The sequence below is a fragment of the Bombus fervidus genome, chromosome 4 (genome assembly GCF_041682495.2).
Source record: "Bombus fervidus isolate BK054 chromosome 4, iyBomFerv1, whole genome shotgun sequence".
NCBI classification, from domain to species: domain Eukaryota; kingdom Metazoa; phylum Arthropoda; class Insecta; order Hymenoptera; family Apidae; genus Bombus; species Bombus fervidus.
The window spans coordinates 2,327,145-2,353,237 of record NC_091520.1 but is presented as its reverse complement, the minus strand read 5'-3'; the positions used below and the strand labels follow the sequence as shown (position 1 = coordinate 2,353,237).

Here is a 26,093-nt window from a genome sequence, read left to right as displayed (position 1 = left end):
AAAGAGTAATTAAAGAATAATCTTGAAATTAGAGGGAGAAGTACGTCTATCCTTGTCGCACAATATAGCTCTCCTTATCTAACAGGAGTTGTGATACCTCCAGGCACATTCTATATTCCTGTTACTTTCTTGCAGTTCCAGCCATTTTTCATAGATGGCAACATCGATCGGACACTCATTTTTCTAATTCGTCGAATTTTCGATTACTCCTACGCTTTTGGAACAAAATCCCGCACTTTTAGAATCGAAGGATATAGAGTGGATCTTTGACAACATTCTCGCTCCGCTTTCGAGCGAAATTTGTGAATAATTATTCAGTTCCTCTTGTCAGCCAGAAGCGATGCCGCGAAATTTCGCATAGTTTCCGCTACATGTAATTAATTTACGATCCTCTGTTCACGACGAACTTGGTACAGGATCTAAAGAAGCTTGTACGATTCCTTATAGAGTGAATTAATCACACGAAATGTTGACTATAATAACCAAACGTGAAGTTGACAAGTAGTCAACGTACAGTCACCTATTTCAGAGGGAGGAGAATTTATATAATGTTTGGATTCATAACAATTGCAGATATTTTACAACATTATTAATTTTTGCAACTCGACAGAATATTTTATATCGATTAATAAACTTTCTCAACTTCGTACAACAATTACGTTAATCCTTAAATATACATGTAATTCTGATATTTTCACACAGATAGTTCTGTTATAATTCTGTTTCTAATATAAGATTATGTTAATATGTTGTTTTAGGTCAATTATTCATTTAATTACTTACTTCGTTTTATTTAATAAAGTGTGTAATTTATAATTGTAATATTTCTTCTTCTCTTCCTTCCCTCACCTACCAAAGATACAACAAAAATTGCTTACGGGAGCAAAATCCGGTAGCTTTCACTACCTCGAGCCGGTTTGGACACACCACCCCGGGGGAAGAAACCTCAGGATGAAGAAACGAGACCTCCGCAACAACAACGGGGCTCCGCACGCAGCTTCGAGAATCTCACCGCTCTTTTATCTTCTATCTTTTCATCAAAAAAATATTTTAGATACATCCTATTATTCTCTACCCTTTTTTCTATTCGCCACCCATTTACCACTTATTAAATTTACCAAATCCTATAAATTTCTCTCTTCTTTCTGTGCCAACTTTCCTTTCTCAAATAACATTACGTCTTTCAACAATTTCCTTTCTCTCTATTCCCTTCCGCTAAACCTTCTTCCAACGTTCTTCTTTCCTGTCCGACTCCGTAAGGCGCTATAATTCTCACCCAAGCTTACACCGAGGATGTAATTACCACCATATTTCCTATAATTCTATATAATTACTACATTTAACAATACCGTTCCATTTTATTTCTAATACCTTTCATTCCTTTAAATGGAAGTTATTTAACGTTATCTGTATAATTACAAGATTGCAATCGTGTTATTCCTTATTAATATATTTCCAGATACAATTACTACCTTTCGTAATGGTATTTTATTCCATTAGCCATACATTTCACAATTACACGTTTCTTAACGCAACCATATTCTTAATCTTCACAAGCTATTCTATCTGTCATTTATCTTTTTAAAGCCTACTTTCACAATTTATGGTCAATGGTTGAATAAACAACGCGCACGTATCTCCTAAATGTATCTTTATTCTTTAGTCTCCTAGAATCCAAACAAATCCATTCTTTTGCCATCCAGAAAATTATATTGCCTTACGTTAAAATTATAATTTTATACTCCCTTTTCCTTCTTTCCTTCTTTTCCTTCTAACGTCTACAAGCTTTTTACATATTTTACAATTTTCTAACAAAACTAACCCATGTTTTGACAAATTTCCATGCCCAATCAACATCGCTATTACCTTTCCTGCTCCACCTTCCACACACCCAAGTTAGCAACGCGTTTATTTTATTTACGCATCTTTATTACACATCTTGTCTTTTCACCCTATATTTTTACACTGTTATCATTACTTGTTTTACGCAAAACGTTTCACATTTCCAAACGATTTTCTTTACACTTCATATTTACACACTTACAAGATACTTTTCCCTGCCGTTCCCTCGTTTCACGCTTTTTCTCCCACGCTCGCACGCAACCAACCAGATAATACATTTTCTCATTATCAACGATTAAACGTTCTTTTCCTTCTTCCCCTTGTTAATCCTCTTGCTGCACGTTGTTATTCGTCACAGTCCATTTCTCCAGATGCATCGTCCATCCATGCTCGCAGGCATCGTTATGAACTACGTACAGTTCGAATCGATCACTTTGTCCAATAAACTATTCTAATACTTTCGAATAAATTTAATACACCATAATATAATACTATATAATATATACTATATACATTAAGTGGTAATGACAAAATCCGCAATCATTTAGTTGCCAATCCAATATTACGTTATAATGTATTACGTTATATAGTATTAGATAGGTACAAGAACAAGGACAGAGTTATAATAAGTTAACATTTATTATGATACTTACAATCATCACAAGATTTTACTATTTACAAACAAAATTTGTTTATTATGTTGTTTACATGTTATTTATCAGACGGTAGTTGTGTCTTGTTTGTGATCGTTTATACATATAGATCGCATTCGTATATTTTGCATCTGTGTCTTTGGCATGTTATGCTTCCAACGTATCGAAGTGGATTTAAGACGACCTGAGAATAAATTAGTAAATTTATGTTCAATTAATCAAATTTATACTGGTAGTATTAAACGCAAATTTTATTGTTCGTTGTAAATTATCAACTAATAACTTCCTAAATACCGAAAATAAAAATGTAATGATGAGTTAAATGACATGTTCGATAATTGATAGTTCGATAGTAAAAAATTTATCAAATCCTTCTAACAAATGCATAAAAGTCTCCTAACAGAAGTCATAATCTAACGAATGCCAAAATCACGAGAATGAAAAGTTTAAAATATTGCATTTGAGGTCTTATTTATTAGTTATCGATATTTAAAAATTAACCAAAATATCCCTCAGATATCTTAAGCAATGAACTATCTGTAAAATATAATATAATCCAATAATTGCTTACTTGAGTTGTAAGGTATCACATCTGTTCGTTTTACAAAGTCATGCATTGGAGAATCGTCGCAGTATGTACGTTTGCATATTATTAGTTGGAAATAGAGCCGAAACCTGTAAGAAAATCAAAAGACATGAATTTACAGTCTACGTGATTCATATACGTACGTAGTTGTTTTTAAAAAATTAATCAGTGAATTTCGTTGAATATTTTGAACGTGTTGTTTAAATATGATTTATCGATAGGATTATTAATACCTACTAATAAAAGTTATGGACATTTTTATGCAAATTATGCAACTATGTTTCTCATTTCAAAACATTTGAAAAAGGTTACACATTAAGAATCATAACAAGACACTAATACTCTAAAGATATAAACATGCTCACTGGACAATCACAAAATAAAGTCAGGTTACAAAAATTCTCCGAATTTTTTAAGGATCAAATTTGTAGCCAAAAATTTTGAAAAAAATCACAAACGTACAGAATACCCTTGATTTTTGTCATAAGTTTCAATTAAGTAGAACAAAAGAAGTGGAGCTTAAACTGTAAATTGCGTTTCTGGCTTCTGTAACTATCCTTGTAGTAGGGGTAGTAGCTTGATACTTTGCAAAAACATATTTGTACAATAAAAATGTATTTACTATAAAAATAATTCTATGCCAGTGATTAATGCCAGTCCATTGGTTATTTGTTATTTGCGTAAATTCCAAATTTTTGTTGTTGTTTGCTTTATTTTCAAAATATTTTTATCATATTGTACATCATATTATATCTTTGATTTTCTAGAAAGCTGCACAGATGTTACATAGATTAACGTCCAAGTTACTTTTGAGATGATCTCTAATTTCTATGGCATCTTCAGATTTTACTTTATCATTCGAATGATAAATAGTCTGTCCAAGTTAATGAATATTCTGTGAATGTTCATTTGCAGAATCATATTTTACAGTCTTTCGTAATTCCATACCTATGAATTATACATGCGGTGGATCTATTAGGTACAGTTCTCGAAAAAGTAAACTTTTACATTAATAATGCAGATCTAGGTAAATTTTTCCTGTGCTGAAGTTTTCGCACATTTTTATGACGTTCTTTATTGGTAATTTTCAGTGAATGGAATTTTATGCATTGCTAGCGTCGATAACGTTCTTAAATACTCTGCTATAATTAATTATTCAGTATCGCTCGGGCAACCGAGGCGAACAGATATGTGTAAGCAAACGTGTGCTCCAGTCAAGTGATTCAGAGAAGTGCTACGAATAGTGATAGTGACAAACAATGCAGCAGCAGATATCAACAATCAAGATTGCAACCAAAGGAGAAAATATTATATAAAGGGGTCGTCAGATATACCAGGCTTACAGCAACAACAGCAAAATAATAACAACCAAAATGATATGGAAACAGAAGAAATGGAAGAGCAGTGGAGACAGGAGGAGTGCAGACACGACAACGAAATAAGTTACCAGGACGAAAACTGGAAACTAGCGAAGACTAGCAAAAAACGTAAAATAATTTCAGGCAAAAATGCTGCAGGAAACCCAAATACAGAAAAGCAGCGATGGCTGCAAGAATTACCTTTAAGAAACTCCTTCAGCTCATTAACGGAAGAAATAGACAATGACCCGACAAGCAAAACCACAACTAAATCACCTTACATATCAAAACCACCACCAATATTTGTTGAGGCCCAAATAATAGATCCGCTTATTGATCTACTAAACAATATAGCCGGGAAGGATAACTACACAATAAAACAAACAAAATTAGAACAAGTAAAAATTCAAACAAACACCCCAGAAGTTTATAGGAAAGTGATAAAAGAACTAAAGGAAAAAAATGCTATATACCACACGTATCAACTCAAAACGGAAAGGAGCTATAAAATAGTTATAAGAGGTTTACATCCAAAAACTAACACAAAAAAATTAAGTGAAGAATTAGGAAAAATTGGCCATGAAACAAGAGCAATAAACAATATGACAAGATACGATACGAAGCAACCATTGCCATTATTCTTAATAGAACTTGAACCCAGAACCAATAACAAGGAAATTTATGAAATCAAAAAAATACTAAATACAATTGTAACAGTGGAACCACCACGCTACAAAAAAGATATACCACAATGCATGCGGTGCCAACAATACGGACACACAAAAAATTATTGCAACAGAAGCCCGGCATGTGTTAAATGTGCAAAAATTCACCTAACAATACACTGCCCATACACAGGAAAAATAGAAGAAGTTAAATGCTATAATTGTAACGGAAACCACCCAACCAGCTACAAAGGATGTGAAATAAGGAAACAAATACAACGTAAACTGTTTTCTCCACTTCGCAACAGATCATACAATAACCACCAACCACAACAAAGTATAACGGATAATGAAATAACATTGAAAGCACAATACGAACTAAACGCTATAAACAGAAACATAGATCCCCAAGGTAACCGAAGCTACGCACAAGTAACCAAAAACATTAGCCAAGCAACGCTTGCAAACAATCAGAATCAAAACAATAACATCGAAGACGTTACAGAAATCAAAGAAATGCTCAAACAATCCATTAAAGGTATGGAAATGTTAGGAAAAATGGTAAGTGAGCTAAACACAATACTAAGACAACAAACACAACAAACAACAATCATGTTACAACTACTCACAAACTTGCTAAGTAAAAAATAGAGATGGACATTTTGAAAATAGCAGTCTGGAACTCCAATGGCTTGCAACAGCGAGCCCACGAAACTAAAATATTTTTGTATAAAAATAATATTGATATACTACTTGTCTCAGAAACACATTTCACCCTAAAAAACTACATGAAAATACCGTACTACACCATCTACGATACCAAACATCCCTCAGGTAAAGCACATGGAGGAACTGCAGTAATAATAAAAAATGACATCAAGCATCACTTACATAGTCAAACAAATCAAGAACACCTACAAGCAACCACTGTCACAATACAAACCAATGACAATTACTTCCAGATGTCAGCAGTATATGTACCTCCGAGACACAAAATGACACTAAAAAAAATTGGAAGAGTACTTCCAATCCTTAGGCGACAAATATATAGCGGCAGGAGACTTTAATGCAAAGCACACATTATGGGGCTCGAGAATTAACACGCCGAGAGGTAAAACATTAGAAAAATACATTAGAAGCAGCAAAACCTCAACGTACTATCTACAGGAAAACCAACGTACTGGCCGACAGACCCCAATAAAATACCTGACCTGTTGGATTTTGCAGTAACAAAAGGGCTAAATGTAAGCAAATTAAAAATAACAACCAGCCTCGAGCTTAACTCCGACCATACACCAATTATAATAGAATATACAAGCAAACCACTACTTTATAACAAGTCAGAGTCGCTTTGCAATAAAACCACCAATTGGCAAACTTTCAAAGAGCTAATCGAAAACAAAATCAACTGCAATATCCCGTTGAAAACACCTGAACACATTGAGCAGGCAGTAGCACCTTTGACAGAAATAATACAGGAAGCAGCGTGGGCAACCACCACCTATGAAACAAATAGCAGGCAATCAAAAATTATTCCGCAGGACATCCTAGACAAAATCAGGGAAAAAAGAAAAGCGAAAGCAAAATGGCAAAAACAGAGAACACGAGAAAACAAGAAAAACCTAAATAAACTTGCAAAGGAATTAAAGAATAAAATAAGGGAACATCATAATAACGAATTCTCAAAATTCATCGAATCACTATCCGCGCATGAGAATACCGACTACTCTCTATGGAAAGTCACTAACAAAATTAAGAAAACAATAAAAACAATCCCAGCAATCAGAAAAATGGACAACACATGGGCCAGAACCAACGAAGAACAGGCAGAAGAATTCTCAAAGCATCTACAAAATATATTTTCGCCGTATGAAATTAATAACAGCATCCCTGGATGGCAAACAAATGAAGGAGTGGAAAATGCCAGCAACACAACTGATAAACGCTGCACCATACTCAGCACAACAGCGCAAGGAGTTACAAACTTAATTGAGGCAACAAAGACAAGTAAAGCACCAGGATTTGACTTGATCAATGGGAAAATCTTAAAAAACCTTCCCCCAAAGGCAATAAGACTAACAACGATAATATTTAACGCAATTGTAAGAATACAGTACTTTCCTACACTATGGAAAATAGCACAGATAGTCCCCAAACCAAACAAAAACCCACATCTAACTGCATCCTACAGGCCGATATCATTACTACCTGCGTTTTCCAAATTATTAGAGAAAATAATATATAACCGCTTAAAACCAACAATAGAAAAAGAAAAACTAATACCGAACCATCAATTTGGATTCAGGAATAAACACTCCATAATAGAACAAATGTATAGACTCGTCAATGAAATCTTACAGTCGCTTGAAACAAAACAATACTGCACAGCACTCTTTATGGATATCGAAAAAGCATTCGACAAAGTTAACCATGAAAAACTTCTTCAAACAATCGAAAAGCAATTTCCAGAACAAATCTACAAACTACTCAAATCTTACTTAAACAACAGAACCTTTGTAGTAAAAATAAATGATGCATACTCTGAAATTAAGGATATCAAGGCAGGAGTACCGCAAGGAACTGTCTTAGGACCAATATTATACACACTATACACGGCAGATATACCAACAACTGTCAACAGCAAAACACTGACGTTTGCGGACGATACGGCCATACTAGTGAGGCATACAAATCCAGAAACGGCCGCCGCACTACTACAAGAACACGTTACAAAAATAGAAAAATGGCTGCAAAACAAACAAATAAAAGCGAACACCAGCAAGTGCAACCACATAACATTTACACTTAGAAAAGGAAAAACACCAGATATCCAACTGAACGGCGCCCACATAGCACAAGCAAAGCAAGTCAAATATCTAGGAGATACATTTAGACACACACCTTACATGGAAGCACCATATAAAATCAATAATAAACAGAATAAGTGCAAAAAGGAAGCAGATATACTGGTTAATTAATAGAAAATCTAAATTAAGCATAATGAATAAACTAAATATATACAAAACAATAATCAAACCAATCTGGACATACGGAGTCCCACTATGGGGGACGGCAGCAATGAGTCACATAAGCAAAATAGAAATAGAGCAAGCAAAAATTTTAAGGACAATAGTTAACGCTCCATGGTACGTCAGAAATGAAAACATACGAAAAGATCTAAAAATTCCAACAGTCAAAGAGGAAATCGCTAGATACGCAAAAAAGTACAAAGAAAGACTTGCAGCACACCCAAACCAGCTGGTTGCTGAAACAAATAGAACCAAAATAGAAAGAAGACTGAAGAGGAAGCATCCCGCAGACCTCGCAATAGAGATGCAATAGGCAACCTAGAAAATGGAACCCCGCTGGGGGTAACCATCCACATGCTATATTTTTATTCTTTAAGCTATAATATTTTACCAAATGTCCTTCTGGACAAATTGTAAAAATTTAAACAAATAATCAATAAATAAAAAAAAATAATTAATTATTATTAAAGAGTGGTGTATGCGTTATAGATTCTTTCGTAAACCCTACGAATTAAGTCGATTCATGAACGCTTTTTATTATGTTTGCAAGTACATTTGATCTCCTGCATAGTGTCTATTCTAAAAGTTTTGCGCGAATACTATTACTATACTATTGTTTTATAAAAACTATTTACTAAACTGATTTTTTACGAAGAGTTGTTTGAAACTGGTCGACGTACGGATACATTTCATATTAACTGTAGACGTAATTAACGTCTGTTGTAGTACTCGTCTTTTGACTTTTAATTACCTAATTCTCTCTCATCATCTCAAACAATGCATTTGGCGGTTTCAACAATGTTTCGATGGAATATCGATTATCGATACTGTATAATACCATGCTAACAAGATATTTTTGTTTCATCGTTTTCATCTTCTTTACCATCTTAAGATGTACCTTTTTTAGAAACAAGATATTATCAAGATATGAAACTCACCTATTGTTCATCCAGTAGTATATGATAGGATTTACCATGGCATTTGACATAGCGAGCCAATAGAAACTTAAATAAACATGTTGGATGTTGCTATTTTCCGCCAAATGCCTGTGGTGATAGACGAAAATAAAAAACCCTTGATAAGGTAGCCAACAGATGGCGAATATCACAACTATGATGATAAACATCTTCACAACCTGTAAGAAAATGTGAAAACTATATATTGTTTTGTCTATCGTTCGTTCGAAATTTATTAGATTTGTACATATCGATTTATTGTTATAAATTGTATAAATTGTTTTAAAATAACGAAATATTCTACATGGAATTATTCATAAGTAGCAATATTCCAATGAAATATTCGATTAGGAAAAATCCACCTGAACTGTGTAAGTTGCTATCCAACTGTAAGTATCGGCTACTTTATGTATTCTTATGTAATTTTATATCTTTATGGATGTAGCTAGAAAAAAGATGTGTTTTGTATAGAAACTTTTTCCCACCCATCAAATAATTATAATGAGCAATTTGTTTTAGATGTTTTATGTATTTTTGCATATCATGTGAATACTATGCATTTTTATATTTTCTGCAAATGCATAAATCTCTGCAGTATAGTAATAATTACAATTTTTGTGAATACTCGTACATACATATACTACTATATTATACTACTATATACTATATACTATACTATACTCGTACATACATGCATAGTACATTCTCAGGACATAATATGCATGAGATATTATAGATACATGTGCACATACATGGATACTGACATGCATCTTCATTGATGAAGGAGATAATGGAAGATGTGATAAAAAAAAATAAAACTGTATAATTGGTTTCAATTCAGAAAAAAATGATTTCTACATATATTATAAATACGTTTGAATGAGTTTCATGAGGCAAATAATATGCACTAAAAGACAAATTCCAAAAAAGTGGTACTAGTTTTATTTCAACAAAAGTCGTTCTGCCATGTCCGATAGTCTCAAAGTAATTTTCGGCACTTATTATATTATTTTTCATTCTCGCTGCCTAATTATCAATTCGCTAACTCGGCTAGTCTTTCTGTCGTATTATTAACTGTCTTAACTTACTTCTGAATTATGGTGCTATATTAATTGTTATTATTTGTTGGTTGAGAAAAAATTTTCTAATAGCTATATTAAATCTTCCAAAAAACGCTCTCACAAAAATCATTTTCCATGTTAACAAATATTTCGTAGCTCTTTGATAACAAATTAAGTATTAATCCGATGAAAACCTTTAACCACCTCTGAATTAATCGATCAAGATTAATCAAGATTAATCAAAATTAGAAAATGTTGATTTAATATTCTCAATGAATTATCACGTGGATCGATTAATATTTTGGAATGGATTTCCTCTGAGCTAAACTTTTAAGTAGAAAGAGAGTGATCGGTTGCCCCAAGAAAAATTTAATTAATTAGATTCTGCGTTCTTGTCATACTTTTTTTAAAACAAAGGTACGACGATAATTGGACCTACATTATCTAAGTACCTTTAATGAATGAAATTCCATTCATTCTAAAGGTTGTTCAAATCAACGATCAGTTGAAAAAAATTAACTCAACTCAACTCAACAGGCTCAACTAACTCTTTGTTAAAGCGTAGAGTATATTTTGAAACAATAAAAGATACAAGAATGTTCACTAGGACGCTCGGTATTCACTGATCGTAAAGACGGTGTGTAACTCGTTGACGAGATCGCGCGTGAATCAGACTGATGAATCTCTCCTCTCCTTACGATCGCGTTCGTTTATATTATATTGATCGAGGGGCTAACGATAAAATTCCAATCGCCTTTGTTAGACGGTTCCACGTAACGGCGACATTGCTTCTGCCCGGAGTTTGATTATTAATACAATATGTGTGTGTCCTACGATATCGATACTCCGAGGCAAAACCACACGTGCCTTGATTTGTCCTCGAACACGTGTGCCACTACAATTATATTTTTAAGGAGAGCTATACGACTACTCCATACATCTGTTAGGTATGTAAAAACGTCCATCCCGTGACCGTGGCTACGTTTAGCGATCAATAGTGTCACTTCGAGCCCAAACCTACTGTCATAAATCTCGGGCGAATATAATCGGATTAAATCATAAACAACTACTTCTAAGTTTCGTTATTTAAGTACAGCTATAATAAAAAGTCTAGGCTAAAGTATTGGGGATCTTCCCAAAAATTCCAAAAGAAAGGCCCCGATGTCTTTTCATCTCCGACATATATATATATATGCATGCTTTGTAAAAATATTCATACCCACTGTAATTATATTATAGTCCTATCTTTCTAATATTATCATCGATTTTATATACCTTACAGTCCTTACCTTCCGTTTAGATTTTATTGATTTCTTTTGGTAATACGTTAGCTCTCCTATGGATTTTGAGCCCCAGAGTTTTCGACCCATTAAGGTATAACATATTGCCATCAACGCCATAGGTACTAGATACGTTACGCTCAAAAATACGATGTTATAACTGTAACAAAATAAATACTTCATTGAAAATACTAAAATAATTTCATGGTATTTAGATATATGAACTGTTTCATCCTATAATTAAGGGTTTAAGCTTATTTTTTACAACTACTACAGGTTACTAACAAGTAAATCTTTGAAATTAGTGATCGGATCGATATCAAATCAATACTATCAATAACAGCTCGCAAATTATGATGTGCGAATAGTATCTAAGGCGTAGGTATCAAAAATACACAAATAATAACTGTATCGATATGTAAGTACAAATAACATTATGTCAAAATGCGTTTTTCTTTGATAAGTCGCAAGATACGCAAAATTCGATAGGCATGTAGACTTTTGCGGCAGACCGTGTGTATTCATCGTTTGTTACAATATTTACAGAATTTTTCGCGGTCTTCGTGAAAAACTGAAAACGTGATATAAATCCAGCATTTTCTAAGAATTAATTAAAAGAGTCGCGTGGTGCAATACACGTAGTTATATAAAATCCAAACCCCGGGGAAATTCCATAACACTGACAGAAATCGTCCGAATATACTTCGCGATATTGCACAAGTTTTATTACTTCTCCACAATACTACACAATGGAATGTGAGCGCGAGTGAGCGAAACATGTTCGCATAATAGCTTCTTTTCAGTAGTGGATCAATTCAATGCTGTCATCGATCAATTATATCTGAACATTCCAGTCAGTTTTAACTTTAACGTTCAAGCAAGTCAGAATTATAAAGCTATCGAACGATCAGGAGAATAAAATGACTTTAACAACGTGGTAATTTGAAACCTTTACTTATTCAAATTTGTTGCCTTAAATAGATTAAATAAGAAATAGATAATAAAAATTGTTAAGGTTATTCGATATATGTGGAAATCAAAGAAACGCGTGGGTAAATTGTAAGGTATTGAAAGTATATATTTATTGTGAATGTAAAGTACAAAGTGTGGAATACAATGTAAGCTGGTCCAGATCCGCACGCTAGCAATGTTACCCTGAGACTAAAAGAACGCTGAAACCAACGTCGCACGTGTGCCGCTTATGGTCTGTCGTCGACGCATTCTTTTGTCTATGCGCTATACCTCGGCGCTTGAGAAAACCGAAGACCAAATGTAGTTTTCCTAGAATTGTCGATCACTTCAACAAAAATAAATTAATGGAATGAAATTACGTGAGATCTGTTAACGTGCAATTTATCCGAATTATATTATCTATTATATATTATACTTATCTTATTATATATGTCGGGTTGACGTTAAGGCTTGGATTAGGAGCGTGTAATGAATCTTCGCCTGGGTTGTTCATCGTTGTTGCACAATCGAGACTGCGTTTATTATCACGGATATAGATGGTACAAGATCGACCAATGACCGCGGTAACTAGACGCTAACGGCAATGACCTTAGATTCGATATAGCGAATCCACGGTCCACGGGCTAACTCTTTGTTAAACTCAGAATAGAATTTGATGCACAAAAGTAACGTTCGCTGTGACGCTCGGTATATTGCTCTCTCGACGATGTGTAACTCTCCAAGGAGATGACAAGAATAATTGACTGATGGAAACTTTCCTCTCCTTACGATCGCGTTCGCTTTGTTGAACGTTGGCCTGGGATACCAACAAAACTGCAGCCACCGTTGCTAGGCAGACCCGCGTAGCTGCGACATTCCTCTTGCCCGGGGTTTGATTGTTAACACAACGTGTGTCTCATAATATTGGCACTTCTCTGTTAGGTGGAACGTTCATCCCGTGACCGTGGCTACGCTCGGCGATCGGTTGTCGCCTCGAGCCTAAGCTCATTGTCTCAAGTTTCGAATGACTGTGTCTGGGTTATTTCGTGAATGCTATTGAGGTTTTCCCAAGTAATTCCAACGGGGGACCCCGTTGTCCTTTCATCTCCGACATATATTAACTATTTATCTGCGAAAGTCGACACTTTTACCTCGTTTATAAATTGCTCTGTACAACTCGGTTACTAGTTATTATTGGTAGCAAATATGTAATACGTAGCAGTTGTAAGAGAAACGAATGAATATGAAAAGCAAATAACTATCTCGTCTTTGAAGAAGATTGAGGTAGGCGCGTGATAGATACGTCTATAGCAATCGAAGCGTTCACACGACGATTCTTGTGAGAAGCCGTATCGCGATATTCATTTCGTATACCTTGGCAATGAATATTTCTCGAGCTGGGTTAATTTCACACCGACAAATATGGATTTTAATAAAAAAGCAAACGGTAAATCGCGTATCGACGAAGAAACATCACTTGTTTACTCAAGTAAAGTAACGCATAATTATTTAAAGACAATATCTAACTAAATATGATGATATATTATTTAAATAATCACTTTCGAAACATTTCATTTAAATGAAGCCCAAGCTTGATGAAGCAGTAGAGAAAGAATGAACAGGCAAATGCTTGAGCTACACTACTTATTATTAGTTTAGTTTGTCCTTTGGCGTTACTTAGATGATGATATCCTCTGCGTCCAATTGAAGGATCGTAGACTACAGCAGATAGCTTCCCTTGTATTCCTCTTTTCTTCCTTTCCTTATTCCTTTAGCCAAAGAGCTTGCAGCTTTTCTTAGTTCTTGGAGGTTTCCAGGTTAAATGTTAGGTACGCTACCGATAATTTTAAACTATTTTTCGTTTTAAACTATGTCAATATGCGTTTGGCTGAGTTTACATTAGTCCAGTCGCAGGATCAAACGATTACATTTCAGTGGTTTGACCAGAGATCGGTCGACACATTATTACATCCACATGATTCCAGTCTTTTTTGAATCGATGAAGGTGGTAGACTACACTGGCTATGGATTGACGCAAAAAAAGACACAAAGTGCTCTACCCTCCGTAAAACAAATGACTCGTGCTATTTCTCGTAACGCATGTCGATGTCACAAGAATCCAAGAATCCATTAATTCTGCTTAAATGAATTGTTGTACTAGATCACAATCCATGAATATTGAAGAACCAGCTCGAAGAATCAAATTGTTTTCCGTACGTTTCCCGAATGAGTTCCATTGGTGCTGTACTATAATACAATCCGGAAAGTGCTAAAAGCATGATAAATTCAACGACTGACTGACAACGAGTCGCAATTCTTGAATAGCGGAGGAAATCTTGCAAAATGAAGGAATATTATAATTCAATTTTCCAGAACGTTATAACTTGAGTAACTATCATGCTACTTGGGACCTAAGAAATGGCTACAATCAGTTACGCGAGCTTACGGATACTTGACTATTTAGTCAGTCATCGAATTCATTGCATATTCAATAATGAATGATTAGAGCCTCGTAAGATCTTACAAGTGCTGATTTATGAACGTTTGTAGTCGCTGCTTGTACCGAAAAGTCTAAAGAATGTTGCTACTATATCAAAATATATCTTAGAAACATAATTTAATACACAAGATCATAATGGTTAATACATATTACACTTACAAGTATTCAATTCTGCTGTGCAAATAAGTTCCATCTGGCCATACCAGGTAACACGAAATCCTAGTCTTGCCATTCGAATACCTATAATTAATCAGTAAATTTGACATTACGAAAAGATGGCACTTTTATAATAATAATAATAACAATAATAATAATAATAATATATAATATATAATGTATTTAATTTTACGAAATTGTATTATTCAAAAAGTGTTTTTGACAAACAACAGGAGGATACAGATGATACATCGCAGATCGTACATTAGATCTGTTTATTTACACAGATCCGTAAAATCAACATCTGGAATATCAAAACTTATTTTATGAAATTCCGAGTGAAGTCAATTAATATCTCCCTTAGTTCACGAATTTGCTTATGTAAATAATCACTAAGCAGAATAAGACAACAAAGATCGTGTATACATATACATTATACATATAATGCACACGATACTTGATCCTAGCTAAAATTCAGATGCAAACAAGCACGAAATAAAATTAAACAAGTAACTACAATAGCATAAGAATATATCAATTCTTTCGTTATCGCTTCTCTTTCTCTTTAAATCTCTTTATATAGACATTCTTCCCATTTCATTTCATGCATCCATTCATACATTCCTTCACTCGTCCATTCATACATTCCTTTATTCGTCCATTCATGCATTCCTCCATTCATCCATTCTTTCATCTATTACCAATCTATCTTTTACTTGTACTTTATTTCTCCAATATGCGTTTGCACTTTTTCACCCTTGTCTTCTGCTTCCACTTTGCTCTGAAGTAAGTTTAAGTTATCACGCTGATATTTTATTTTTATTGTCGAACTGGCTTTGTCCTTCTAACATTATTCTAACCAAAAAGAAGTTACGGCATCTGTAAGCATCGCCTTTAAGCAAAAGTATGAAAATGGATAGTGTTCATCCTTGTGTTTAAAAAACGTTTACGAGTCTAGCTTAACTCTTGTGTATGAGCCTGTCTATGTTAATATTACACTGTGTCAAAGCTATTTTTTATCTGTATAGAATTCGTTGTGTTTGTTGCCTTACTCTTCTAATTACTTCTATGGAGGCAACTTCGCGGACTGGAAAGAACATTAAATTTCTATACTCGGAATTTCATGAAGTATAAATCTGCTATATTTTTTGTGAACTGTGGGGCCTTTTAATGGCGTAGAATGGCATAGATTCTTTCTCTACGACTTGCATAAGCCTCTAAGCATCTATCGTTGGGTTTAACGATCACTGAAATCGTCGCTTTAGCTGCCTTACATTCGTTTATATAGTAATGATTGCACAGTATCAAAGATTTAAGGGATACTAAGTAATAAACGAAATCTTTAATGAATTTTTTGTATGTTTGTCTTATGTTCGCCTTTATTTTATTTTTGTTTGTAAAATTGCTCGATCTCAGGAATATTTCCCTTAATTTTGAAGTAGGTATCTATCAATAAGTATTATAAAAAACTTCGAACGTAGCTCTTTTATCCTTCCGGTTTATCTTATTCCGGAATTTGTTTGTAGAAACGTTCTTTTATTATCGACTATTCTATATGCAGAGTGAGCTACGAGAAATAGAATACTCAATATCTCCCCTGTTTGTCGTATAAAAGAACTTTAATAAGAATAAAATTCTACTATTTGACTGAGCATATATAACAATTGAAGTTCTTTCCCAAATTATTAATTTTCAGAATTTTTCGAAACCACCGATGTTAGTTTAAATGTTATCATATATTTTTAACTTGATCGATGTAATTCATCCACCTATTATAATACGACTTAAATAATCTTGTACTCACACTAAGAAATTTAGGATCAACGAGAATATTATTTGGAGAAATTATTCTATTCGAATTAAATTAGACGTTCAAATGACGACTCTCGGTAATCATACAAATACTTAATAGTACTACATATAAGATATTAGACTATTTCATTCATTTCTGATGACATAGATGTTCAACACTTAATTACATTCTTTCATACTTTCTACAGTGGTTGATTACTCGCGATCTCTGTATTTATATATATTCTGATTCTGATAATATTATATATATGATTCTTTATTTGCACAGTAAGTAGTAATAATTTTTTAATTCGTTTATTGATTCTTCGAGCTTATTTCGAGGTCAAATATGATCTGATGTTGGATACTACGAAGCTGAAATATATGGATTACGTTAAAAGACATTCGTTGTCTTGAAACATTGTAAGAGAATATGACTTTGAGAAAAGTTTCTTCCATCATGTACTTCTTGTATATCCTTAACCGACTACCCAAACGTCTCTTGTCCTCGGGATGATGGAACAGTGGAAAGGAGAAAAAAATATTGAACGTCTTCAAGACATTTTCTACAAAGTATCATGTGCTTAGCCACGTGTAGACAATTGCTTTCTCAGCGACACGCGAAAACATCAGGAATATAAACCAACAGCAACACTACGATGCTTAAACTTTAAAAATCCTTGAGAGATCCTAATATTATCATACTTATTTATCTATTGTTTTGCTTTACTGTACAGTTTACTGTTTCCTACGAGAAACGGCACAATTATTGTCCGATCTTTCAGTCCAATTTTAAAGGACCATGTTACCAGCACATTTCATAGAAAATCCTAATTTACTTAAAACATAATTTATTATGGCACCTTATTGTCCAACACTCTCTTTAGTTCCAATACCGCGCTCTGCGTTATAAAAGACTTTAGAATCCAACACTTGTGTTTCTTATATCGTTCCAAAAAATATGTCGTGTCTTAATTGGATATTGCACAACGACATAGAAAAGGACACCGGGAAAAGTAAAAAAGGATAACAAGTCGGTGGTACAATAATACGGAGAAACTTCGTTGGAATAAGAAACACGGATGGCGGTCTTGTTCAGGTCTGAAGTGTCGTGTTAAGCATTGTCTCTTGAAATAGATACGGAGGGTCTGTGTTAAAAACTTTGGTAATATAGCGTGGTTCAGTGGATCTCAAACTTTACTGTAGAAAATCTTTTCGTCAGTGTAATAGTAATTATATATATTATTAGGTTGTCCGAAAAGTATCTTTCGTTTTATAAACAAATAACAGACGTACAATGTTGTTTGTTTTATATTAGTTTATTGAATTATGTACGAACATAATAACAGAGATATAACGAAATCGAACATACCTAATTCAATAAAATAATATAAAACAGAAATTGTTGTTCATCTATTATCACCGTATGAAACGAAAGAAACTTTTCGGCCAACCTAATAGTATGTCCGTAGTAACTCTAGACTCAGAACAGTCCTTTATCGCCTAACGAATCCTTTTATATTATTATCTTCCGAGGTACGAAGACCAAGTTCGTTTTTTCGAACAAAACTGTTATATATTTCTCTTCGGTCCTCATCTGATAATGCTTCTGAAAACGAATTCATTAACCTTTTATTATAACCTACGATCGATTTCGATTAGTTTCTGAAATATTGAGCTTACATATTTACCGATTTTTGAGAAAGGAACTTGGTTGGAATAGGAAGCATAGATGTTGGTTTTGTTCTTGCCTGAAGTACTATGTGTTACAGACTGCCTCTTGAAACAGATACAAGGGATTTTTGTTAGGAACTTTGGTAATTTTAGCGTGGTTTAACTTGGATTGGCTTAGCCTCCGTGGATCTGTGGCTTCAGGCTTTGGAGATTTTCTGTATTTTCGAATGCTGTGTTCGATTTATACCCGATTGACTGCATTAGGCCTGGGTGGCCTTTGTTGCAATGTCTACGAAATATTTTAAAAACACAAGAGAGAACAAGAGATGTTTTAATTAGGCTGGTCGGTTACGTACGTAACAACGTACTTTACTCTGAAGAGCTTTTTATACACAGACGACGAGAAACAAAATGTATTATGTGTTATGTTATATAATGAAATATATTCGCAGATGTGTGGAAGTAAATGACATCGACATAAAAGAACAAATATGAAAGCAAACCATTGTATTAGGTATAAAGTGTTAAATTGAATGTGAAAAATAGTAGGAATTTAAATTGATGGTATAGTGTTAATTAAGAAAATCCTTACAATTTGCTACAATCTTTTTACCGTGAGAAAATAAAGTAAAAAAAACTTCAAATGTTTTGTCAGCAACTGTTCTCTCTATCTCTCTTTCATTTATTTATTTACTGTATTTATTTCAGTAGTCAAGTCTTGCCACAAATTCATTTGCTTTTTATCTTCCTTAAGATAATTTACAATTTGTTTATGAGAACATTTGATATATTGATATAACGAGTTGGAATAATAATTGGAGTAACGAGTGCAGCATATTCCTAGTAGCCCATGCCGTAGAGTTAAATACATAAATTCATTAATAACAGTCTTGCTGCGAATATTTCAGCATATATATATAAAATATAGTATATAATATAAATATAATAAATGAAATATATTGATGCATCATTTCAAAGACCTTACAACGACAAGCGCGTTCAGTTATTTTTTAATCATTTCTATTTTACTAATTGCGTAATTAATCATCTAAATGAACATATATAAATAACTTAAAAATACTACCTTCTAGACTCTGTTGTTGAATATAACAAACATGGCACAGCCAAAGTTGAAGAGATGACCCATATTAGAAAAACAGTCATTACCGTCTTTTTTCGAGACATATGATGTTTCAGAGGTCTCATAATGGCCATATATCTGCAACAGACAATCACAGGATTTATAAACTTAACGGAGATCTGTCGTTTTTATGTGTCACTTTTATGTGTCAGCTTTATGTTGTACTAGTAGTCGCTAGTAGTAATTATACATATGTACACAAAATGGCTAGCCTGATTAATTATAAAAAATTTGTGTTTGATAGCTTTTGAACGTGCTGGAAGGATGTACAGAAAATAATTTTATCCAAAGATAACTACATCACAGATTTAATTTGTGAATTATTATTTTTAAGCAAATCTTAATTTTTTTTAAGAAACCTTTCAAACGATCGACTTAAAAACTGACAGTATAATATAGCGAATACTTCAACGAGTATCTCAGAATTTTTTCAAATTTTTTCAAAGACTAGAACAGTGAAAAGATTAAATGTGGATATAAACGAGTTTATTCACAGATAATGTGCAAATATGCTTGCCCAGAAAGGGTTAACTACTAGGTTCCAACTGTTTAACAAAAAAATATCTTTATCAGACAAAGAAATATCCTTTTTATTGGCAAACAATCTGAAACGCTTCAATAACTCATACAATTATTGATATTTCGAAATAAAAAAAATTGTTTTAATTTTCTCGCAAATACCTATGACGTATTTCCTATAAATTTGTAATTCTATTGTGGTGGTTCTTTTTTTTTTTATTTGTCAGCGACTTAAATACTTTTTCAAACCTGATTTCCATTATCTTCACATCAAAGCTATAAATTTGTTTGTTAGCTAATCTTACCCTTTCTGTATTTACAGACAAAATATTCATATGATACGTTATTATTATTTGTAGATGTACAAAAACAGTCTTTCCTATTTTTACCGACATTTAATTATAGATAATGAAAAATCGACACGATATGTCTCGCGTACAGTATCGTGTGAACGTTTTGTCACAGGATATCTCGTCCGCGAATATGATGTGCCCGCCCGGTTCTATTTCAATAAAAACGCTTCATCTTGTTCTTTCTTGTACAACAACATAATACATCATGGTTAACAAAAGTATTTGAATGGAACACTTCCACAAACTTTTTATTCAGCATTATACGAAAGATTTTGAAATTTCATTAACATTGTAGCGAGACACGACTATCGTAACTACATTTTGAATTTGAAAATGAAGCATATACTTGAGAACGTCACCAGAATATTTGAATAATCAATTATTCGCCACATTAAAAAGCCACAATATTTAATAAGATCATCTTTAGTTCTAATTGTACGTTTAAGACTACTATTTATGTTGTATACTAATTTTTCATTAACTTCTTGTAACTTTTATATACATTTTCGGATTGGTTTCAAATTATACTATCATAATCGCGGCGTGTCTCATTACGGTGCTAACGAAATTTCAAAATGTTTCGTACAATGCACGTAATATATTCATAAAAAAATTGTATCGCGAGCTACTTACCACTACTTTTATATTGAGGTGACACTGATAGAAAAAGTAAGTCAAAATCTATGTTTTCATCTTAAGCTGCATAATTAAAGTCGTATACAAGTACGCGTAAACAATGAGACAACGAAACAAAGTCAGTCAATGGAAATCAATTACGTACTGTCTGCGCGCGTGAAGAGGCAAACCCTTTAAAACACAGAAAATGAAGACCAAAGTAAAACGGAAACAACTAGCTGACGTAACAGAGGAGAGCTAGAACACAGAAAATTCAGAGAAAGCAAAAAGTGAAAGCAAACTGATTCATAACCCCGCTGGGGGTAACCATCCACATGCTATATTTTATTTATTTCTATTTATTTTTATTTTTTATTTTTTTTTTTTTTTATTCTTTTATTCTCTAAGCTATAACATTTTACCAAATGTCCTTCTGGACAAATTGTAAAAATTTAATAAAACAAATAAAAAAAAAAAAAAAAAAAAACTGATTCTTGAAAGCCTGGTTGATAAGGCCTAACTAAAATCAAGTTAGCAGTTCTCAGTTAAGTGGCCAAGTCGAAGTGAAAGGAAGGAAGAACAGGAAACGTAGAAGGTGAAAAAAGCTAAAAGAAGATAGGATAGTATCGGTTAAGGGTCGCGTAAAGCCATGTGAAAAGTATCGAGAGATTAGAGGAGAAAAGTAGAAAAGCCGGTTAGGAAATTGAAGAATAACGAGGATGTGGTTGGATAGCTTGGTTATCAGAATACTATAATTAAATTCAATCATCTCACTTACTTGTGAACACTAACGAATTTTTAGTCCCCTTTTAAACTATATTGCATCGTAGTGCATACCTATTGCCGTATATTGCGTTGTGCTGCACACCAGCTTGTGTTTATTTCCGATCCGAGTTTTATCTATCTATTGCTCACTTGTTTCCTCAGTCTTTCTATTTCTCTAATCCATTTTATTCCCGTCTCCTGAACTCTCTAATATACGTGCTAATGCGCTTGCTTTGCCTATTCTCTATCGATTTCCCTACAGGTATATAATAAATGTCTCAAACACCCCTCTGTTTCTTCGCATAAGTATTACATAGTATATCATTTTCCAATGCATCTTTCTTTCGTCTGAAGTGTCATCTGGTCCTTGCCGGAATAAGTATCTTGCAACTTTCATATACATTATCGGATCGATTCCACATTTTACTTTATATTTACTTTCCAGAATTTACATCATAGCTGTGTCTCACTAGCATAATGAAATTTCAGCAGATTTGTATAATATACATGATATTTTGGTACAAAGATCTGTTGTACCTTCATCCAACATACATAAGATACGTATAAATATACTTGATAAAAGTCGGCCATTTCTTTTCAATAGCAAAGAGTAAGTTATTCTCGCCAAACTTAGAATTGCATATATATTAATTATACTTATTTTTTTGCTTATTTTCTGAAAGATATTAATTTGTATCGTTATAAATATAAATACGTGCTTGAAACTTTTTCACGAAGAATCGCCAACACACACAGACGAGCTGAGATAGAAAGACGCGTACAATCAATAATTCCAGATTCTAAAATGTCGACAGCTACGTGCCGGCACGGGTAATAATTGTTTCTTCGATTCAGCCGGCATCCGTAGAGATAAATTTAAAACTTGTTCAAGGTAAAATAATTAGAGATTGTAAGACAGTTGTTAGTATTGTACAGGATGTCCCATTCTAATCCCTATATACACTAATTGCTTCAAAATATACTTTTAATTGTCGCCCTAAATTTTTTTCCATAGTTAAGTATGCAGTATTTGTAACACAGCAATGTATTGAATAAATAGAAAAAAAAATAAGAATTATTGTTTTTGTTTGATTTCGAAACGAATATTAACATGGTGTGGCTTTTTCTTAGAAAGGAAAACATAAAAAGTTCTGTATATCCCATAACGGAGGAGGAAGAAAGCGTAGGCACGTTTTCTCCTCCTTGGAAATGAAATTGCATATGCCCCCACCCTTCATTTCCTATTATCTTACTATTATGTACTTTCTAGTACATTAACAGCTTCTAAAACAATTTCTAACATATTTCAATTTTAATCATTCTGCAGAGGTGGAACTGCTACGCTAAGAAAATAATTAAAATTTGAGACGAGAATGCAAATGGCACGTAATCAAATCTTTGCATCTGACAGAGAAACCATTGTTTGATTTACGTAAATTGCTCCCATAATTTATTTCTGGACACGTTTATAATTCACACATAAAATCACTGTCTTCGTAATACTATTTAAATTATATGCAGATTAATCATTGTGATCAAATATACATATACACGATATGCATTTATATGCAAGTTGAAAAGTTTGGACGACGTTAGGATTCCAAAAGGAATTATAACTTCTTTAAATTTGTTCTTAGGCACAGCTCGAAATTCAAGATTACTCTCAAATTTCGAGCAAAACTAACTTGGGATACAAGTAACCCTTGTGTGAAATCTGGAATCGATCGACCACATAATTATCAAGAAATTATTAATAAAAGTCGATATTTTAATGTAATGACATACGAATCTATCAGAAGCCAAGCTGACCAATTCCACTTTTTATCAATTCCTTAATTTCATTACATAAGCGTACGATTAATATTTAATTCTCAAGAAACAGATGGCGTATCTCTATAAGTTTATTCATAGAAAGAATGTCACAAATAATAATAAATTCGACTACTGAAGAACTTTGTCGATCGAAACTTACCTATCGAAGGAAATGGTGACAAGAGTGAGGACACTTGAAGAGACCGTGACATGCGCTACGAAGTTGTTGATAGTGCAGTATACCACGCCAAATGGCCAGTCAGAATTCAGTAGAAAAATGAAGTTGAAAACACAGTTAAGTAATGACATCATCAGGTCAGCTACGGAAAGGTTAACTAAAAAATAGTTGGTGACTGTGCGCATCCGTTGATGTGCTGAAAACATATAAACCTGCGATTAATTAAAATCCTATGGAAATTTACATTTTATCATTATTATAAAATTTAGTCAAGGAATTCGCTGAAATTGTTGAATATACATATCTGTAAAACATTGGGCATCAAGTGAATAGTTGAGATATACTTTCATATGAGTGACATGTCATCGCATCACTTCATACAAACATACTCAACACGAATCTTGTCTAACAATCTTTTAGTAACTTTTTACGTACAGATATTTTGATTTGACTGTATTTAGAGGATGTTATTCTTCTGTCCAATTGTCTGTCATGTGTCTGATTCACGTTACTAGATTTCCTCGGATGATTAAAACAATATAAATATCATAGAGTAACAAATTTTCAACAATGTGAATGATTCGGATAACATTGTCAGAAAAATAATATTTTGTAAATATTAGTAAATATAATATAATATTTTGGCGTAAATATAATATTTTGTAAAAATATAAAAATGACGTATATGTTTCAAATACTACTTGATTACAAAGAGGTTTTGATCACGGCAGATAAGGTAGAAAATAACTCTCATTCAGAATTCAGAAGAAGTATTTCCATATAAGTAAGTAAACTCATTGCTGGTATATTTCTACGTATGCAGGATAATCCTATCCGTAGAATACATATTACTTTCTTTTTTTATTTCGCGCATAAACATGACATATGTATCGCGATACGCGTATGATGGATACTGATTGTATATTGTTGCCGATGGAAGCGGTCAAGCGACGATTCTCGTGAGATACAGTGTCGCCATACATACTGATTTTTGGTATCCTCGGACGCTAGCCACCGGGGACATTTTGTGCATCCATTCGGATTATGACGAAGCATAGAAACAAGCATGATAAAAGCTTCAGAATGTTGAAATTCAATTACTGCGAATTATGAGCGCAGAAACGTATTTCAATATACGATAAAGAAGAAATACGTTGATTTATTTAGTCCTTTATTAAAATCATCAGATATATTATACTAATATTATTTATGCCTTTGAAATTATGTACAGGCTCGTCTTTAATTCTATTAAATTTTGTAGATACTGCTATATACAGGGTGTTCCCAATTTAAATGTCAAACTTCTGGAACGTGTAAGGGGACCAATAAGCTAAAAAAAAAAATGTTCTTAGATAATTGCACGTTTTTGCTACATTTTGGAGAAAATCCCTACAAAAAATCAAAAAGGTTTTCATTTTTTTCACGTACTTGTTTACACTCATTTATTCCGAGAGATCGAAGCGTAGGTGCGAAACAACAAATATCAACAGACCAATGTACAGCTACAATTTAAGTGATCAATGTAAACGTATTCTCTGTCGAAAATTCGAGGTTCTCAACATTATCGTACGTAAAATGAATCAATACATATTGTCAATACGATATTGTCAATATCATCATCATTAACAGGACGGGTTGACGTATTGTCAATATTTCGAATATTCACGGAAAGTTGATAAACAATACTTCTATTTCACATATAAATACGGATTCGGATATAAGCCAATTCACTACAGTTACAAAACTAAACAAATTTTATTTAGATGATTGAATTGAAACAACAATGAAGAAGAAAACAATACAAAATTGAAATTCCACATAAAGCGAAACAATATTGTAGTATCGTGGACAAATGGCCTAAGAAATATCGGGTGAACCATAAACAATATCGCGAGAAAGCGTAAGTGCTGACAGGCCCATCAATGTGTCGTGGCTCCTTCGGTCGAATAGTTATGCGGGAAAAAAGGTCTGCGTGACCATGGCCACGGACGATTGCGGGGCTATGAGAAAAGATAAACGGATGCTTAAGGGAGAAAGACGAATTAACTGTCAGTCGTTAGTTGAGAAGTCAGAGAGTGTGGCCAGCGTTGTGAGAGACTGTGGTCCGCGTGAAAGAGAGCGTTGAGGCGTTTAATTGTCTAAGTTATAGCACATTACTGTATTTAGTTCACGTTAAATAACCATCGTTTCCTGTTTAATCCATTTTAA

The 26,093-nt window shown here is 33.4% G+C and overlaps 1 protein-coding gene across 3 annotated transcripts in view; it reads right to left on the bottom strand.

The window, feature by feature from the left end:
* Positions 1-2,462: 2,462 nt before the first annotated feature.
* The window catches only part of LOC139986778 (tachykinin-like peptides receptor 86C), a 211,886-nt gene continuing 188,255 nt past the window's right edge, over positions 2,463-26,093 (bottom strand). For 2 of the 3 annotated variants that reach the window (XM_072002373.1, XM_072002372.1), the window contains exons 2-8: positions 23,868-24,081; positions 19,587-19,721; positions 15,041-15,121; positions 11,440-11,590; positions 9,072-9,268; positions 3,067-3,170; positions 2,463-2,679 (exon numbers count right to left, since the gene is read on the bottom strand). In XM_072002373.1, coding sequence (XP_071858474.1) covers positions 2,561-2,679; positions 3,067-3,170; positions 9,072-9,268; positions 11,440-11,590; positions 15,041-15,121; positions 19,587-19,721; positions 23,868-24,081 — 1,001 coding nt within the window. In that variant the 3' untranslated portion in view covers positions 2,463-2,560. The remainder of the gene's footprint in view (positions 2,680-3,066; positions 3,171-9,071; positions 9,269-11,439; positions 11,591-15,040; positions 15,122-19,586; positions 19,722-23,867; positions 24,082-26,093) is intronic. The other variant, XM_072002374.1, reaches the window with a different exon arrangement.